The sequence below is a fragment of the Ammospiza nelsoni genome, chromosome 2, assembly GCF_027579445.1.
Source record: "Ammospiza nelsoni isolate bAmmNel1 chromosome 2, bAmmNel1.pri, whole genome shotgun sequence".
Taxonomy (NCBI): domain Eukaryota; kingdom Metazoa; phylum Chordata; class Aves; order Passeriformes; family Passerellidae; genus Ammospiza; species Ammospiza nelsoni.
Window position 1 is genome coordinate 50,083,502 of NC_080634.1, and position 18,362 is coordinate 50,101,863.

The 18,362-nt window shown below is 51.3% G+C and overlaps 1 protein-coding gene across 1 annotated transcript; it reads left to right on the forward strand.

Annotated features, from left to right (window-relative positions):
- Window positions 1-14,154: 14,154 nt before the first annotated feature.
- GSX1 (GS homeobox 1) lies at window positions 14,155-15,333 on the forward strand. The gene is made up of 2 exons (XM_059466721.1): window positions 14,155-14,542; window positions 14,978-15,333. Exons 1-2 carry the CDS (start codon window positions 14,155-14,157, stop codon window positions 15,331-15,333), a joined length of 744 nt encoding a protein of 247 aa, XP_059322704.1.
- The last annotated feature ends 3,029 nt before the right edge of the window (window positions 15,334-18,362 follow it).

The window sequence follows — 18,362 nt, forward strand, 5'->3', positions numbered from 1 at the left end:
GGAAAATAGTTTCGTGTAGGGAGTCTGCAGTGTGACAGAAAGTCCTCACCTGGGTTACTGTTTGCCAGATCAGCCCAGCAAGTGAGACAGCAGCAAAAAAACAGTGAGCTCTATCATTTACCGTGTTTGGTAGATATGGTGCCATATATCTCTTGATTTCCATTTTTTCTCAGTCCTGATTGTACAGTTCTGGGTTATATGAAGTTTTCAGCTTGAGCTAAGAAGCAGATATAACATCATATTGCATGTTGTCCAAATTGCAGAGGAGAGTTTGAAAAGGTGGCTGCTGTTGGGTAGAAAACACCAGAAACAAGCTGAGGTTTACTATTAAAACCACATTATTCCCTGAGATATGGAGCTGTCCACATTGCTTATCTTTGGGATGAGATGCAGAAGTGATGTCCATCCTTATTCTGAACCTGAACAGGATCCTGAACCTGCAAAGACACTGTCTTGTCAGGAAAACTGAACTAACTCCCCAGAACACAAAGAAAGGAGTTTGTAGGTACAAACTTCACTGCAGCAGCACAGATCAAAAGGCATCATACAACAAAAGACCATAATGCCTCTCCAAACACAAGTTAAAAAGAAAGGAAAACCTCAAAGCCAAGTCCCCTTTGAGGGTTCTGGGGGAAAACGTCCAGCCTGATGTGGGGCAGTGCAGAGTTGAGCAGAGGAGCAGGTCCAGAGGCCTGCAGCAGGATGGGTGCAGAGCAGGGTGCAGGCAGTGGCCCACAGCTGTAGCTCGGAGGTTCCATTGCCTTGCAAAGCTGCCACTGTAAATGCCCCATTGACGCTTCTTACATCTTGGTCTGAATCATGTGGGATGAGAGTCCCCTCGTGCTCGGGGACTGGTTTTGCTTCCTGCTGTGTTTTGAGGTCCCCATCAATACAAACATGTTTGTTTGCATCAGACCAAACATGCCTTGCCTGGGATTGAATCCAAGTTTCTTATTCCTCTGCATTCAGCTTTGGCAGCCACAGGGCAACATTTGCACTGAATTGCAATTTAGCAGTTCATGGGTCTGAAGTGCTTCTTTCTGCCTTGCTTTGCACAGAGAATGCTCTGCAGGATGTGCATGAGAGCCCAGGGTATGAGGCCAAGCTCAGAGCTTGCGGCATCTTTAGCCATCTCTGTACTCCTAGGCACAATGAAGGAGCAGAAATTCCATTCTGTGATGTGATGTTAATAGTCTCCTGCCCCCGTCTGACCATCCTCATCCCATTATCTCCTTAGTACCACAGTTTCTACTTCAGCCATTTTCCTCCCATTTTTTCTCATTTTGTGCCTCTTGTCAGCCATTCTGACAGGCCAGTGATGATGTTTCTGTGACAGGCTTCTTCACAGTCCCATTCCCTGACCCAGACTCTTGAGGTGCCTGGGCTATCTCCTGTGCCAGGCCACAGTTCTCACATCTCCACCACATGTCCACTCCTGCCCAGGCAGAACTGCTGGCTCAGTGCACTCCTCCCAGCCATCCCCTCCTGCTGACCCTAGCCCAGTCCATTCTCCAGCTGCTTCTCCTCCCCAAACGCATCAGAGTCCACAGACATGGCTGGGTCATGTGTGCTCTCCACAGCAGGTGTTCACCTGTGGAGAATCAGGCATGTGCAGGGCAGTTCCAGCCTTGGGGTAATGGAACTGCAGGGTGGTATCAGTCCCTGCGCAGGGGCAGGGTGTGGCTCTGACAGGTAGCTGACAGAGTTTTGGGATGGGGTCCCAGGGAAATGAGGCTGGCTGGAGCTCTTGCAGAGCTGCAGGTCACAGAGACGGGTCCCCTACGACTGTAGGTTCATCAGCTGGCCATTCTCTTCTCTCCCAGGACTGAGGGCATCTATCTTCAGTGAGGAAAGTCCACTCAAAGGACTGATGAAATCATGAACTCACTCAGTTAACCTCTGAAATTTCACCACCAAGTTTTGGCATCTGTCTCTTTCCAAAATCCAGGAGCAAGGCCCCAAATGTCCCACCATACCTATGTATCTGAGAGCAAGGCTCAAAATACCTCAGTGGTTTTGTCTCCTGTGCTGCTCAGCAATGTTGACCTACAGCCCCTCTAAGGATGGCAATCCACAGATAAAATGAGCTGTCTTTTCCTGCAGAATGGCTGCTCTGGCTCTCCCAGCAGAGGCACCATCAAAGGTGCTCTTGTTTGCATTCGGTTGCCAGCCAGACCTTCCCAGCTTGTCACAGACAGCTGATATTTCCTCTCCAGTCTCCATGAGTTTTGTCCATCAAAGCAGCAGCCAGTGTTGTTTTATGATGTGTTGTAAAACTGCCCTGCTACCCTGAGTGTGCTCAGCATGGCTGCCTCATTTATCACTGCTCAGCCTTCACACTGGGCCATCATCCATCACTGCCTCCTCAGAGCTGAGACTCAGAACCTGGGTGCAGTGCTGCCATAGCCTGCAGTCGTGTGAACACTCATCAGCAGGTCCCTTTGTCCTCAGGCTTTTTTTTTTTTTCCAGGAAATGTGACTTCTTCTTATATTTAACTCCCAACCAAGACTCCAGAATAAAAAACCCAACTTCAAAATTCAATTGACTGTGCCTAATGGAGGGGATTTTAATGTGTAGCCTTTGACCCTTATCTATTATTGAAGGAAATAAAGCCTTTTTTTGTCCCATATTAGAAGTTAATGGCAAAAGAAAAATTTGGAGGTTTTAATTTTTTGATTCCAATAGTGACCTCCATGTCCATTGTGAAACCATGAATAGTCACTGCTTGAGAAAGGCATTTCTGTGAGCAATCTAGAAAGTGGACAAAGGGACCTTTGAGACATATGCAGAAAAGAAGTTCAAAAATATGTTTGTGTCTAGTTTTCATCTTCTGCCATATAAAGACAAATATCCTTTTATTAATTGCATTAATAATTTGTATTGCACTTACATCATTATCTGCCACAAGTTTATTCTATTCTAATGATACTAACAAAAAAGTCTGTAAAATATCAGCCAATGTGAAACCTGAAATTCAGAGACTTGTCCTATTCCTAGAGCTACCAAAGATTAAAAATACCACTTTTTTCATCATCAGGTCTATGTAGTAATGTGGCTGTATTGTACTGCATAAGGTGAAAATGAGGCTGTGCTGGTTTCTGGGCTCTAACACCTTTGTTCTTTAGGGCTTTCCTGCTTCTGGGGACACAGTTCTCTAATGCATGAGGAGTTAACAAACACGACTCCGGCACCTTATTATTCTCTCTTTGGGGCTCAGCCTCTTGTGCTGGCAGAAATGCTGCATTGTGCAGGGCAATTGTCCTCCCAGAGAAGCCAAAGCATGTAGCAGTGAGCTAGGTGTACTCTGCTTTACACTCTTTTTTTGGACATGGATCTTCATAAAAGTGAGCTACCAGGAGATAAACACAACTGTGCAGGTAGATGGGGACAGGCCATACACTGATGGTGGCTTCCTCTGTTCCAGGGCTGAAATGAGCATTGTGCAAGTCTCATCCATGGCTCTCAGTGATGTCCTAGCAGAGAAAGATGGGTTTAGAGACCCAGATTCTTGTTATCTTTACAGCAAAGTGGTCAAAACGTAGACAGTTATTAGGAGTAGAATAAGTATTTAGTAATAAGTACTTAGGTTTTAGATGTAGTGTTTTTCCATTGCAGCTCAGCTTTCCATCCACTCAGTAATTTAGAAACAGCCACAGGCTCAGCATGGTGAATTTGGAAGGTGTGGCTATGGAGACAATGTGCTTGTCCCCAAGGATGGGTGACATTTGTCTTCTGGGGCTGCACCCACCCCAGCAGCATTGCAGCACAGCAGGGGCAGGAGTGTAGCCTGAAGTCTCTGCAACACCTTCTTCTATGTTAGTTTTCAGATAAGAGACTGTCTTCTGAACAGGATTTGGAGCCAGTGCATCCACTGTGCCTCTGCTTTGCTGCTTCTTGAGAACCCAGTAGCTGGTTCAGGTCCTCATGGCCACATTTAACAGGTTGTACCCACTTCATGTCCCTCTTGGGCAAAGCTACCCTTTTTGTTCTTTTCCAGATGGCACCCTGCTCACATGCACTTAAACCATTCAGTCGACCAAGCCTGAGTATGATATGAGGAGGTGGCCAGAGTGTTTATTCAAAATAATTGGAATGTTGCTCCCTATAAAAAGCTAATATAAACGCAAAAATAATCAAGATGTATTGCCTGACATTAGCCTCTACCTTGGATTTAATCACATGTAGGATGTGATTAAATGTATCTAGTCTTGAAGGCCCCCCTGAAGTCTGAGCACAGCTCAGCAACTTCTGCTGCTGCTGTTGGCACTTGTGGGATGTGGAGAGGGTGGCTGGGCTGTCCTCCCTGGTGTCAGAATGGGAAATAGAGGTTTGTCAAGATGCATTTTTGTAATAACATTTCATACATTATCATTTAATTCTTGATTATTCCCTCATGTTTACCATAAAATTTTAAACAGTAAAAATAATATTTGTTGGAGCTGGAGGTAGCAGAGCTCTTCCCCTTGTGCACTTCCACATCTTGGCTGCCTTCCCCCCGTCTCATGGGAGCTGCAGCAGAGATGACTTTCCCCATTTCTCACTTCCAAGCATAACTGAGGGGGCCACCAAAGGGACATGTACAAGGAATGTTGGACTTGTTCTGCTTTGCTCACATTGCCTGGGTTGAACAAGCCCATACAACTAGGTGAAGTATGAACCAAACATACAAGAAAGTGTTCTTTAACCCTCACACAGCATTTCCAAGCTCTGACAGAGATGTGACAGGACCTGTGATGATTCACACTGGAGTGACCAGGGGTCTGCAGGATGAGCTGGTCTCAGAAGGGCATTACAGTGTTGTTTTGATCCCTGACAAATAACCTGAGCTAACAAACAGCTGAATCAAATTCTGCATGCTGGAAGGCTTCATGGAAGCCACAGTGGTGATTTTCAGACTTGGGATTGCTTCTATGTGTGTGTATTTGTAGTTTGGATAATAATTTTTTAAAGGTTTTACTAGCATGATTGTTATTTCTTTTGTTTTCAGAAAGTGGAAAACATTTGTCATGATTTTGACTCTATAGTAGAACCCTTCACTGAATGTTCAGCTTAATTTCTGGGCAGGTTTTATGTGGGATTTTTTGTCATGTCTGCAAAGTATTTTTGGCATCTAACTTGGATTGCAAACACTGTCTCAAAGGGGCATCTCAGCTACAGACAGGTCCTGAATAAACAGGTACAACCCGTGTGCTCTTTTTGTCTATCTCATACAACCACTGCAGTAATTCCCTTTGAAGATCTCCTCCCTCAAAAGGGAGATTTTTGCCATTGATCTAAATCATGTTGCTCTATGAAGAAGCAGTGAAGCCTTGCTGATGCATGCAGCAATACAGAAGCAGGAGCCTTCCTTTTCTGCCTCAGCTCCAGAAAGGAAGATGTAGTTTTGAGACCACCAGTGATAAAAAAGAACTTTCCTTCTGAAGGGTGAAGGAGTTTCCCTGATGTGAGGTTGGTTGTACTGCTGGAAGGGATTTGATGCAATAAAAGTGTCCACAGGACAAGTGAGATGGAAAATCATGGCAGGCACGCCTCAATCTGTTTTTTATTGGTGTAGAACATCTGATCTGTCAAAAGAGAACAAGGGGAAGTTTGATTAAAATCTCTTGAGAAGAATGGACAATTTGTTCAATTGCTGAGCTTTTCCAGTTGGTACTGAAGATTGGATCTAAATATTTGTTTACCTCTGAAAACAATTAGTCTCCTGACATCTACTGAAATTTCTGAGTTTATCTCCTTCTCTTCCTGATTGCCACAATCCTTTTCCCCCAGCCTGTTCTTTCTGGCAAGCTTAACCTACTGCTTTTTTTATGTGTCTGTGACCAAGACAGCAGAGTCTCCTCATCTGTTTGGGGTTTTGTTGGTTTGTTTTTGTTTGTTTGTTTGTTTGTTTTCCCAGCCCTGCATCTGGGCAATGTGGAAAATTTGGAGAACACTCTATCAACCCTTCTAGTTTTGTCTTTTGGAGGAGATAATTGGAAGACTTCAGACTCAAAACTTTTCTCTCGCACTTGTGGATGAAAAGCTATTAGAAGACTTGTTCCATTTACTGAGAGACTGATCTGGCTGAAGAGAAGAAAAGACAGACAACAAGGGAAGATGGTGATGGAAAAAATTACAGACACTCTGAAGAAGAGAAGGAAAAGTAAGGACAGCATCCAAGAAAGGAGTGAAGTTGAAAAACTGGAGAGAAAAGTTAGAAGATACAGAGTAAAGGAGAATGCCTGCCTAAAATCTAATGGATCAATCTGGTCTCTGGGGACAGGAACACCAAACCCACACAGGGTTCTAATTAGTTTCCATACTCTGGGACAGAAGTAGAGTTAAAAGGCTTTGACCTCGTCTATACAAGCTGCAAGAGGTGTCAGAAAAACAATGATTCATTGTCAGATTCAGTGATTCAAAAGTGGGAGCAGAGGGGCTCCACACAGCTCACGCTGTGCTGCTCTGTGGCTTCTGGGGAGTTCAGCGCTCCAAAGAGTCACAGCCTGCATCCATGAGAGAAGGCAGCAGCTGGGGCAGAGCAGGACAGAGACACAGCACCCATAACCCTCCCCTTACACATGCTTTTGGGGCAGGCATTTCGGATCCTTAAAGCACCAGGTAAGCATTTCTGATGGGAAATTTGTATTTTTTTAACTCTGAGGGTTTCTGCAACAAGTCAAATTAATCCCTCTGTGCAGGTACATGTTTCTTCCCACTGAGTACAAAGAGAGCCAACAATGACCAGCTCTTAGGTGGACTCCCTCTTCTTAAAACAGTGCATTCCCTGCATGTCTGTAAGAGGTGCAGTGGCAGGTAGCACACTGAGGAGAGTTTATGTGCCACAGCACAACTACATAAAGAACAAAATTTGGCTAAGATTCTTTTGTTTCTCGTAGTGGAGAAAGAATATTTTCAATGGCTTGTGATCAGCATTTATCCAGCCATGAATTTATCCTTCCACAATTAAGTATTTCTCACAAACTTCCAGAGCTGAAGTTCAAGGGTCTGATGAGCCTGAGGGATTCCAGAAGTCCAAGAAATCCAACTGGTATTTTGGAGTATGCTGCCTTCCTACTGAACTTCACTGGCATAAGGCCCATACTTTGGGATCATCTTTTTGGTATCAAAGCACCCAGCTTTGGGCTATTTTCCCAAAATATAGGACTGCTCTGCTTGGGATGATGTGGTGGATAGTATTGCTGGACCACAGCGGAAGGAACCACCTTAGCCCATGGTGGGAGGGACTAAAGATAAAAATTGGTCTCTTTCAAGAGAAAACTTGAGCCTGTTTGCTCATGCACATCCCCAGCAGTAGCTCAGCTGTGATTCTTCACACTGGGTACACAGGCACATAGGACAGGAGAGTCTTTGACACCACTCTCCAAATGTGGAAATGAAGATCTAACAGCAAAAGGGCCTGAAGTCAGATTTGTGGCATTCACATTTTGAGTAGCAAAGTTCCCAAGTCTGTTACTAATCCAGGACAGCCTGTACAACTACAAATCCAAACTTTGTTAAGTGTTAGGTCACTATGCTTACCAAAACAAACAAGCAGAAGAAAGGAAACCACAGGCTTTACTTGCATTTGAAATAAAAAAAAAAAAAAGGCAGTGCCTTTTTTGTGATTCACATATGTTGTCATGTACTAGCTTAGATATCCCTGATGCTATTTTGTTAACCACTGGTTATTTTGTGTCTCTAAAAAACATTCTGCTGTAAACTAGAAGATTAGCATGCAAATATGAGGAGGTTAACAAATGGCTCTGATTCCAGGAAATTATTTCTCATACAATTGCCACAGTATGGTTGTAGGGCTAGAAACATCCACCATACACACTTGATATGTCTATATATAAATATATGTAAATATAAATATAAAGATATATAATTAATCAATTCATGTCCAGATATGCAGACACAAACAAAAGTAACCTAATATGTTCTGGATACTCTACTGTGTTCAAAAGGGGTGTTAAAGTCCTCCAAAATGTAATGAAAATAAGAAAATTACTTTGTCAGTGTAGAGTGTTAATTTTCTCAGTCTACTGCCAGGACTGGTAAGTTAAAGGAATTAACATACCTTGGTGAGGTCTGTTTTACACAAGTTGAACAAACATTTAGGATAATCATTTCATGTTCATGCATGATAAACACTTGAGGAACATGTATTTGTCAGCATCAGAGAAGGAACCAGGCTACACAGTTCTGCAGCTTTCAGGCTCTGTCACCATGTCATTGGCACACAGAAAACCCTGGGGATGGTAAGCAAACCTCCCTCTTTGCTCAACAGCCCTTGCCACTCAGCAGCTGCAACCTCCCAGCACCTGATCCAGAGCAGACACCTTGTCCCATTTTCCATACTCCTCCTTTGGCAGCATGGGTGATGCATTTCTGCACATGGCTGTGCAGCAGCATTGCAAAAGCATCCAGGAAATGCCCTTCTGTGTCTTGGGGAACTCCACCTGGGAGCTTGTTCTTCAGTGGCTTTATTGGCTCTAGTGTCTTCAGCTCTCTGATATCCTCTTTTAAATGATAGGGGAAACCTGCTTGTTTTCTGTTGGCTTCCTGTAGAACTTCACTTGGAAATCGAAGGAAGGTCTTTATCAGTGAATCTAACAGACATTTAATTCTCTCTCTTCCATCACAGAATGCACTAACCACGTCTCATTCAGCAATAACTAAATCCACTGCAAGACCCTCCAAATCTGCCAGGAAGGGGACAAGAAGCCAGCATTGAAACCAGTGTTCCCACAACCACTGAAACCAGTGTACTCACAACCACTGAAGCAGTGTACCCACAACTTCAGGCACCCATGCTGCAGATCAGCATGGTTTGATGGTGCCATCCATGTTAATGTGATTAAAAAGAAGTACCTGAGCTATAGGGAGCTGTTCAAATGCTTCACATAAACAACAGATGGGATACAGCTTCTTAACGTACAAGATGACAGAATTTGGCTGTTCTCAAAGAGCAGTCTGACAACCTCTAAAGCTTTCAGTTTGTAGAGGACTTGAAATACATAAAGGTGAGAAGTTTGGAGAAAGGAGAAGATGGCAATAAAAAAAGGCTGGGAAATAGGATGGATTCTGAGGTTGAAGGATGGTATTTCTAACAATTCTGTATTTTAACAACATCTGCAGAACATCCCAGCTCCTCTTTTACAATTCCTTGTCTTCATTACTCAAGCACTTCTCCATCCTTTGAGTACTTTTGTTCTACAAGGTCACCAGCAATTTAAACTGTGGTCTCACTATAAAAACAAAAGGTTATTTTAAATTGTTTGGTTTTCCATGTTCCCACTTTTCTTGTTACTTTGTTATTATTTATGTCCAGCTACGTCTTTGGAATGGCCTCCTCAGTGAAAGGTCAAATCCACAAATTGTCTTCTTAGGAGATGAGTACAAGATTTCCTAATAAGCCAATCCTGTTAGGAACCAATGGGACTGAAGATCTAAATGGCAAATCTCTACCCTAGGTATCTGCTGTGGAAAGAGAAAATAAAGGTTACAGAAACAAGCAGCTTTGATTTGGTCCTGTGGCACAGGTTTTACTGGCAAGATAAGCTATTATCTTGATAAACTGTTATGGAAAACAGATGAAACTGGTTGAAACACATAGAAATGTGGCAAGGCTGGGTCATAGAAACATGGAATGACTTGGGGTTGAAGGGACCTTAAAGATCACCTATATTCTAAACCTCCTCACCATGGGCAGGTTCTCAGAGTGGCGTCCAGCCTGGCCTTAAACACTTCCAGGGATGGGACATCCACAACTTCTCTGGACAACCTGTTCCAGTGTCTCACTACCCTCTGAATTTCTTCCTAACAAATAATCTAAACCTCTCCACTTCCATTTTAAACCCATTCCCCTTTGTGCTATCAATGTTTGTCCTTGTAAATAGTCTCTCCTTTTTTAAAGCCCCTTTTAAAACCATTGCTGATAGGCTACAAAAATTATACAATTATAAATTTGAGAGGAGTTGATTGAACAGACAACAGATAAAGAAGAACTCACACAACAAAGCCCCCTGTGGTTTAGCCTTTATTTTGGAAAAACTGAAATGAAACACAAACCCAGCTTATGTTTCTGGAATCCCTGATATTGTGGATCACTGGAGGCCAGAAGTAAACCAAACAGACCAAAAACTGTTACAGGTTACTCAAACTCAGAATCATTCAGTGATCAGGTTAATGGAAGGGATTCACAGGTATCTCACAGGCTTGCTCCTGGGTGTGTTTGTCCAGTGTATAAGCACATTCCTTGGACAATCCTTCCCATGGCGCGTGCCTTGCGGCTCAGTGTTGGCTTTGATTTACATTTTGGTAAATATTGGAAAATTGGAAAATAATTACATTGGAAAATAATTACTCGGGATAGGCTGGGGAATATTACAGTCACTCACAAATCGTCAGCCCTGCTCAGTTATCAAGGACGTGGTCTCCTTGGAAATAGCGATTCCTTCCCATTCCAGCAGGATTTCATCCTCCCATCCCCACTACTCCCAAACTAATGCACCTCTCCATGCCGTCCTTAGGGACTGATGGTGCGTGGCACCTCCTACCCTGGGAGAGAAGCGGCGAGCACCGCGGACAGTGAGGGCCTCACCGCAAAAGGTGACGATGGCCGGTCCCTCAAAACGAAGGGGGAGCTCCTTCCAGCCGACGGGCACAGCCGCCCCAGGCAGCAGCGGCGGTGTGACACCCTGTGCCCTCGCCGGCAGCCGTGTCGCAGGTCACCCATGGCCAGGGGGGCAGCACGGCTCAGGCAGTGCCAGCGCTGTTGCCCTCTCTCTCCTGCATCCCCCGCAGCGATCCCTGACGTTCCCCTCTCTAAGGGTCCCCCAGCTGATGCTCACCCTGGTGCTTCCCTGTCCCCGTCCCCGTCCCGGGGGTGTGACAGTGCGGGGGGAGCAGCTACCCCCGGCGGTTCTCTCCGTGCGGAGCCCAAGCGCCGGCACCTCCCGCTGCCGCCGGGGACCCCATCCCTGCAGGACCCCATCCCTGCAGGACCCGATCCCAGCAGGACCCCATCACTGCAGAACCCCATCCCTGCAGGACCCCTTCCCAGCAGGACCCCATCCCGGCAGGACCCGATCCCGGCAGGACCCCCTCCCGGCAGGAGCCCATCCCGGCAGGACCCCACCCCTGCAGGACCCCATCCCTGCAGGACCCCATCCCTGCAGGACCCGATCCCTGCAGGACCCGATCCCTGCAGGACCCCATCCCGGCAGGAGCCCATCCCGGCAGGACCAGATCCCGGCAGGAGCCCATCCCGGCAGGAGCCCATCCCGGCAGGACCCGATCCCGGCAGGAGCCCATCCCTGCAGGAGCCGATCCCTGCAGGACCCCATCCCGGCAGGAGCCGATCCCGGCAGGAGCCCATCCCGGCAGGAGCCCATCCCGGCAGGACCCGATCCCGGCAGGAGCCCATCCCGGCAGGAGCCCATCCCGGCAGGACCCGATCCCGGCAGGAGCCCATCCCGGCAGGAGCCCATCCCTGCAGGACCCCATCCCGGCAGGACCCCATCCCTGCAGGACCCCATCCCGGCAGGAGCCTATCCCGGCAGGAGCCCATCCCGGCACGACCCCCCGGGCCCGGCCCCCGCCCCAGGAGCAGCGGCAGCTCCGGGAGGGGCTCCCCCCGCGCCCCCCGAGCCGCCTGCAGCGCCGACCCAGCCCGCGGATCTCCTTCCCCCTCTCTCGGAGCCCTTTTCGTTCCGCGGCCATCGTTCCGAGATAGCAAACATATGAGGAGAATTTCCTCTATTAAAAAAAACAAAACAAAACCCCAAAAAAGAGGGGGGCGCAAAAAGACGGGGAAGGGAGCTAGTTTAAAGTGCTGGGATTAAAGGTCTGTGCTAGTTTCAAGCGCTCATAAAACGGCCTGAAGGATGCTATTTTGCTGCAGTCTAGGTTATTTCAGCCCACAGTTGCACAACAAACCATTTAAACATTTCAGCACAAAACAGATTCCATTGTTGAGCTGCACATTAAAAAGTGTTATTCGCTTTGAAGTTTTTGTCTAATGGCTCTAAACTGAAAGAAAATGTTTTCCTATTACTTAATTCAATCATAGCGAAGAGGCTTGGTAAAAAGCCCACGGATTTTGCCCAAAGTGTGACAGAGTTCTCTTTGTGTTTGCTTATCCTCTGCTGTCACACACTTTAATTCGCCTCTCTTTATCTGGCATTCAAAACTTTCTTCAATGACATTCAATAAGGTCCAGCGGCTGGAAAAAAAAACTGGTTATTTTTTTGGATATTCTTTCCCAGTAGCTTTGGGCTTGGTGTGCATTCAGAAGCTGTTAACCCTTTGCCTCCCTGCGGCTCGGAGCCCCGGGGTTCAGCCCCTGGGCTGCGGGAATCCCTCGGAATAAGGCTGAATCCACCACCCCCGGTGGAGAGCAACTTCTCAGCGGGGAAAAATGCCCCTTCCCGGGACCCGGGTCCGGTGGAAAATGTTTTAAAATACCTTTTCCTTAAAAATCAAAAAGAAAAATCCAAACCCTATTAACACTTTCAGGGAAAGGACACTTGGGAATCCTCTCTATATCATCGCAGGGCTGAGTTTTTATTAACATTCGTTTTTGTTCGCTCTGTAATTTCCGCCGTTCATTTGTGCACATCAGTACATTTTTTGGCTCGGGCATCAACAATCTCTCGGCAAAACTCCCGTGGATTGCTGTAAGAATTGTGACCAGAGGCAAAACAACCTCTGCACAGCCCTGAGACACGGAGTGCACCACTTTCAAGGCTTTTTCTTCCTTTCCCCCTTTTTTCCCCTCCTTTTCAAAAAGTCCGTTTGATTTCGAGGTGGGGAGGTTACTGTAGGGACCAACATCCCCACGTTTTGACAGGGGTCGGAGGGTGCGTTTGTCTTTTTATTGCCCGTATATTAAACGAGAAAATCGGGGTAGAATACGTATCCCCACGAATTATTTCTTTTTCCTATTTGTTGGCATTCCTTATTCCTCTACTGAACCAAGGAGCTCCGAGGAGCGCGGCTCGGGAGCGGCTGCAGGGGCAGCGCCGGTGCGCCGGAGCTCCGAGGGACGCGCGCTCCGTTTGGGCACCGCTGTGAGCTCAGCAGGTCCCCGTGCTGCCGCATCCAGCCACCGCCGCGGTGTTTAAGTCAAATCTCATCGTTCGGGGAAAACAAGCCGTTCCCTGTGGCCCCGCAGCCCCGGGCATCCCCGGCGCGTTGTGCGCGGCGATGCGGGCTCGGGCTGGCGCGGTTTGCTGCTTGGCCGGGCTCGGGGCCGCCGCACGTGGGTGCCACGGTGCCACGGAGCGATGGCAGGTGTCACCGCTGGGACCGGGCGCGGGGAACGGGGTAAAGACACGCGGAATGTGCCGAGCGCCTCTTTGCCCTCCGCGGGTGCCGCCGGCACGGAGCGGGGTCTGCGTGTCGGGTTTTGTGTACCCGCAGCAGCGCGGCCGGGATGCGTGTGGCTCTCCGCACCCCTGAGCTGTGCCCGGGCGCCCACGCAGAGGCCCGGCGGATGTCCTCGCCGGTGGAGCGCCGGCTGGCGCATCTCTGCGGCCGGGGGCTTCGCCCGACGGCGGCCACAGCGATGAGGGGCAGGTCCCGGACCCAGGCTGGGAACAAAGACGCGGGGCTGGAGAAGGCGGCGGGCGAGGCAGTGGGGACGAGACATCCCGGAGGCGAGGGGAGAGAGAGAGGCCGTCGGCACCGGGGGGCAGACCTGGTGCCACAGGTGGGAAAGGCACCGGGGGGCTGGCAGGGAAGCTGCGCCGGCGGAGACCGCGGCTGCAGCCGGCAAAATAAACAAGTGGGAGCGGGCTGAAAGCTGGGCTGAAAGCGAAGGAGAGCGATAAAGAGAAAGAAAAGAATATTAAATCGCGAGAGAATGAGAAAATAACCCCGCCAAAGGGAGAGGAGGGGAGAGGCCGCCTGCTACGGCGTGGGTGGGGTCGACAAGAATAGAGTACATTATGCAGTTCATTTAGTTAACAAGGGAAATAATGAGGGAGCGTGCGGCGTGAATGCCAAGAGAAGAGCCACAGAAAGCCCATTGAGCGCCCGGCGCCGCCATCACATGGCGCGGGCGCTATTTAAAGCGGGCGGCGGGCGCCGTTCAGCACCACTCGGGCTGGCCAGCGGCGCCGGGCGGGCGCTGCGCGGGGCGCTGCGCGGGGCTGCGCGGGGCAATGCCGCGCTCCTTCCTGGTGGACTCGCTGGTGCTGCGGGAGGCGGGCGAGAAGAAGGGGGAGGGCAGTCCTCCGCCGCCGCTCTTCCCTTACGCCGTGCACCCCTCGCACCCGCTGCCCGGGCTGCCGGCCGGAGCCTGCCACGCTCGCAAGGCCGGGCTGCTCTGCGTCTGCCCGCTCTGTGTCACCGCCTCCCAGCTGCACCCGCCGCCGCCCGCCATCCCCCTCATCAAGGCTTCCTTCCCTCCCTTCGGCTCCCAGTACTGCCACTCGCCCCTGGCCCGCCAGCAGCACTCCGTCTCCGCCGTCAGCGTCGGGCACGCACCGGCGCTCTACCAGGGCGCCTACCCGCTGCCCGACCCGCGGCAGTTCCACTGCATCTCCGTGGGTAAGGCGGGCAGGGGCGGCCAGCGGGGGTGCATGCCTGCATGGCAGCGATGGGCGCTGCGGGGAGGCGATGGGGACCCTGGGGGACCCTGCCGAGGGGGGTGCCTGCCCAGCGCACGGGGCTGCACGGGAGTGCCGGCGCCTCTCTCCGCCGGTGCCGCGGACGATGCGCTGGGGAATTCCCCCTGCTGCCCGCCGAGCCTCCGAGCCAGGCTGTGCGGACGGGGAGGGAGAGGCGGCCGCGGAACCCTTGAGGGCTCGGACTCCAGCCTGTCAGCGCTTGCTGGGTCTCAGGACCCCCGGGGACGAGGAAGGGCTGCGGCCCCGCAGGGTGGGCGGCAAGCAGGGCTCAGCGGGGACGGGCGAGTGCCCGGAGCGGCGGGGCGGGCGGCGGAGCGTCCGGCCGGTCTGACGGTGCGCTCCTCTCCATTCCCAGACAGCACGTCCAGCCAGCTGCCCAGCAGCAAGCGGATGCGCACCGCATTCACCAGCACGCAGCTCCTGGAGCTGGAGAGGGAGTTCGCCTCCAACATGTACCTCTCCCGACTGCGGCGAATCGAGATCGCCACCTACCTGAACCTCTCCGAGAAGCAGGTGAAGATCTGGTTCCAGAACCGACGGGTCAAGCACAAGAAAGAAGGCAAAAGTAGCTCCCACCGGGGCGGGGGGGGCGGCCACAGCTGCAAATGCTCGTCCCTTTCCACCACTAAGTGCTCGGAGGACGACGAGGACTTGCGCATGTCTCCGTCCTCCTCGGGGAAGGACGACAGAGGTCTCGCAGTCACCCCCTAACCACCCGCACACCCACCCCGGCTCCGCAGGAACTGTGGCGAAAGCAGGGGAGGGAGTCCTGCCTGCCCCGGTGCTGACACGCAGCCGAAGGATTTTATACTGTTTTGTATAATTTGTGTAATTTACGAAGGACTTTCTCGCCTTTCTAGACCCCCGGCCCACGGGGACGGGTGTCCTGGCACCCTGGTGTAAATAAACTCCTCCCTAGGACCCCAGGCGTCCCCCCATAGTGCTCTCTCACTTGTCTCCCCGCAGGCGCAGCCCCGGGCCCGGGAAGTTGCTCGCAGACCTCCCCGCGCACCGAGACGGGCGCGGAGTGCGCGGATGCTGCGCGGCACGGCCGCTGCGCCCGCCTGGAGGGATGCTGTCCCGGGCTCCCTCCGGTAACTCGGCGGTGCCCAAAAGCGGGCGAACGGACGGGGAGGGTTGAAGGCTGTTTGGGTTACTATGTTTCTCCCCCTTTTTTTTTCCCCCTTTTTTTTTTTTTTTTTTTTTTTTTTTGTTTGCTTTACAAAACGGTTTTTGTTTTGACTTCGTCGCTGCCGGGCGCACAACTGTGCTTGTACCGTTCCGTCCCACTCCCTCCCCGCGGGAGATATTTATTTATTTATTTATGTCCAGAGAAACGATGATAGCGATGAAAATAATGATTGTGATAACAATAAAAGCTCGTTGGTGGTTTATTTCCTTCTCTCCGCGTAGAAAGCAGCCGCTCGGCGCCCGCGGCTGGGAGCACCATCGCTTTCCAACCCTCTCCGCCGCGGCTCGGCACCGGGACCCGCCCGCTCCGGCGAGCGCACATGACGGGGAGCCCTCCTTTCTCCGTGTCGAGCTGAAGGTACGGGGTGCTTGGGACCCCCGCCTTCTGAGAGAACCCCGGGGGCTCTCTTCGGTCCTCCCCCGCGATGCTAAGGACCGGGCCGGGGAGAGGCTGGGCTGAGCACCTTCCATTGCCATCTCAGCCGCCAGCCTGCCCGCGGCTGTAGGGCCGCATGAACGCCTGGCTGCCGCCGCGACTCGGCCCCTCTGTCCCGGTGTCCGCGGCCGCCGGACAAGAAGGGCTGTCCCAGCCTCCCGCTAACCCTCCGGGCCTGGGGCCGGGCCGGGACCGGCCCTGCCGGGGCTCCCTCCATCACGGCTGCCGGGTCCCGCCAGCCCCGCTCCCGGAGCGCTCTGCCGCTGTTTCCCGTTGCGCCGAGACTCGTCCCGCCGGCTAGCGGGGAGCCCCGTCGGAAGCAGCCGAGAGGTCCCGCGGCCCCGGGGGTGCCACAAGCCGGACTGGCATCAAGCTCCTCGGGTGCGGGACCCCCAGAGCCCGGCGCCCCGGCCGCCGCTCCGGCCGTGCAGGGAAAAGCCCCTTGTGCAGAGACTCCCGCTCCCTTCGGGCTCACGGGGACCGTGTTCAGCGGGTGCAGCGGCCGTCCCTGCACCCACAGCCTATGCCTCGACTCTCCCCGCGAGGCTGCAGAGCTGCACCGCCTGGCACAGCGGGATTCGTGCCCTGCCTTCCGCGGAATATGCTTGGGTCCCTAGGCTACCGTAGGTTCCTGCCCGTACCGGGATGAGACCCAGTTTTCATCCCAGAGCATGTACAAAACATGCACCGGACAGAGGCAGGGGGATGTTTTCCCTCATGGGAAATCCCTGTGGAGAAGGTCAATTCTACTCCACACACAGGCTGAAGTCGATGTGGGAAGCTGTGGGTTTGGCATCTCTGGGCATCAGGGTAAAGGCAGAGCAGGTAAAAGTCCCACTGCCGGGACAACATCAAGACCTGTCCATGAAACAAACCTGTCACCCTCCATCCTTCCCACGACACCCTGTGGGTCTGGGAGATCTATGGTTCCTGCAGCCCCACCCCACAGATGAGTGGAAAGTGTGACCCTGCAGCCCATGGCACACTGGAGTGGACCTCTCAGGACACTCAGGATAATGGGAAGTGGGGGGAACGATTAGACATGACAGTGCAGGACAGGCACATGGCAGTACTCTCACCCTGCTGGTCTGGGCTGATTTGTGTTCCGCTGTCTGGAAGCTGCAAGGATTTGGTGACACTGGGTAGCTGCATTATCAAGATTGAGGCAAATGGACAAAATGTTCAGGCTCCTTGTTGGCCTTCCTTCATCTACTTACTCCTGGGACCCTTAGACCTCTTACCTCTCCATCTTGGCTTCCTCCTCTGCTGGCTTCCCACATTACCCAGCTGAGATGGGATAGCAGGGCAAGCTTGTAGTTACAACAACCCATGGGCAGCATCTTCCTGGCTCCTTTTCCCTTGACTGTTGGGGGTGAATTTGGCAGGTTTGAGACTAAAATCTGGCCTTGATACAAGAGTCAGTCAGTCTTGCCTGGTGCTTGGCCCCATAATGTTCCCTGCCTGCCCGTTCTTCCCCAGTGGACCAGTTTCAACAGAAAAGACCCCTCAGAGGACCTTATTTTGCACAGCAGGGCCCTGTAGATTTTCCAGCACTCACCTCCCATCCTGCTCATGTTTATCAGGCTTGTTTTGAAAAGTCATTGCAAAATAGAGGCAGAAACAGCCTAATGTAGGTTTAGCAAGGGGTCTGGCATCCTCTTCCAGAGCACTGGCACTGAAGTCAGTGGCACCCGTAGGGGCGTGTGTGTGTGTCTCTCGTGGCTGTTCAGCAGCAGGGGATTGAGCCAGCTGGCTGGCAGGGACATGCAAGGAACACCAGCACTGAGTGTGTGAGTGTTGCTGCTGGAGTGGTGCTGTGGTAGCACTGCTGAAGCTCTCACCATCCTTGTCTGCCAGCACCTTCCCACCATGTCTCTGCTCCACCATGGCACAAGCTCTGTGCCTCCTCACACCCCTGTTTTGAGGCAGACAGGGAGAGTTTCTCACCTCTGTGGCAGGGATGATTAGGCAGTGGCACTGCCCACACAGCTTGCTCCTTGCTCACTGTGAAACCTGGGCACCAGCATGCCTGGCAGACAAACACTACCTTGTGCACAAGCACATTTTATCCTTAGGATCCAGAGCTGGTGAGAGCAGCTGGAAAACTTTATGG

Bases quoted from the DNA above. Each gene is read 5' to 3' on its own strand.
- GSX1 (XM_059466721.1), top strand. From the start codon at position 14,155: ATGCCGCGCTCCTTCCTGGTGGACTCGCTGGTGCTGCGGGAGGCGGGC. The intron at 14,543-14,977 runs GTAAGGCGGGCA...CTCCATTCCCAG, and splicing joins GTTCCACTGCATCTCCGTGG to ACAGCACGTCCAGCCAGCTG.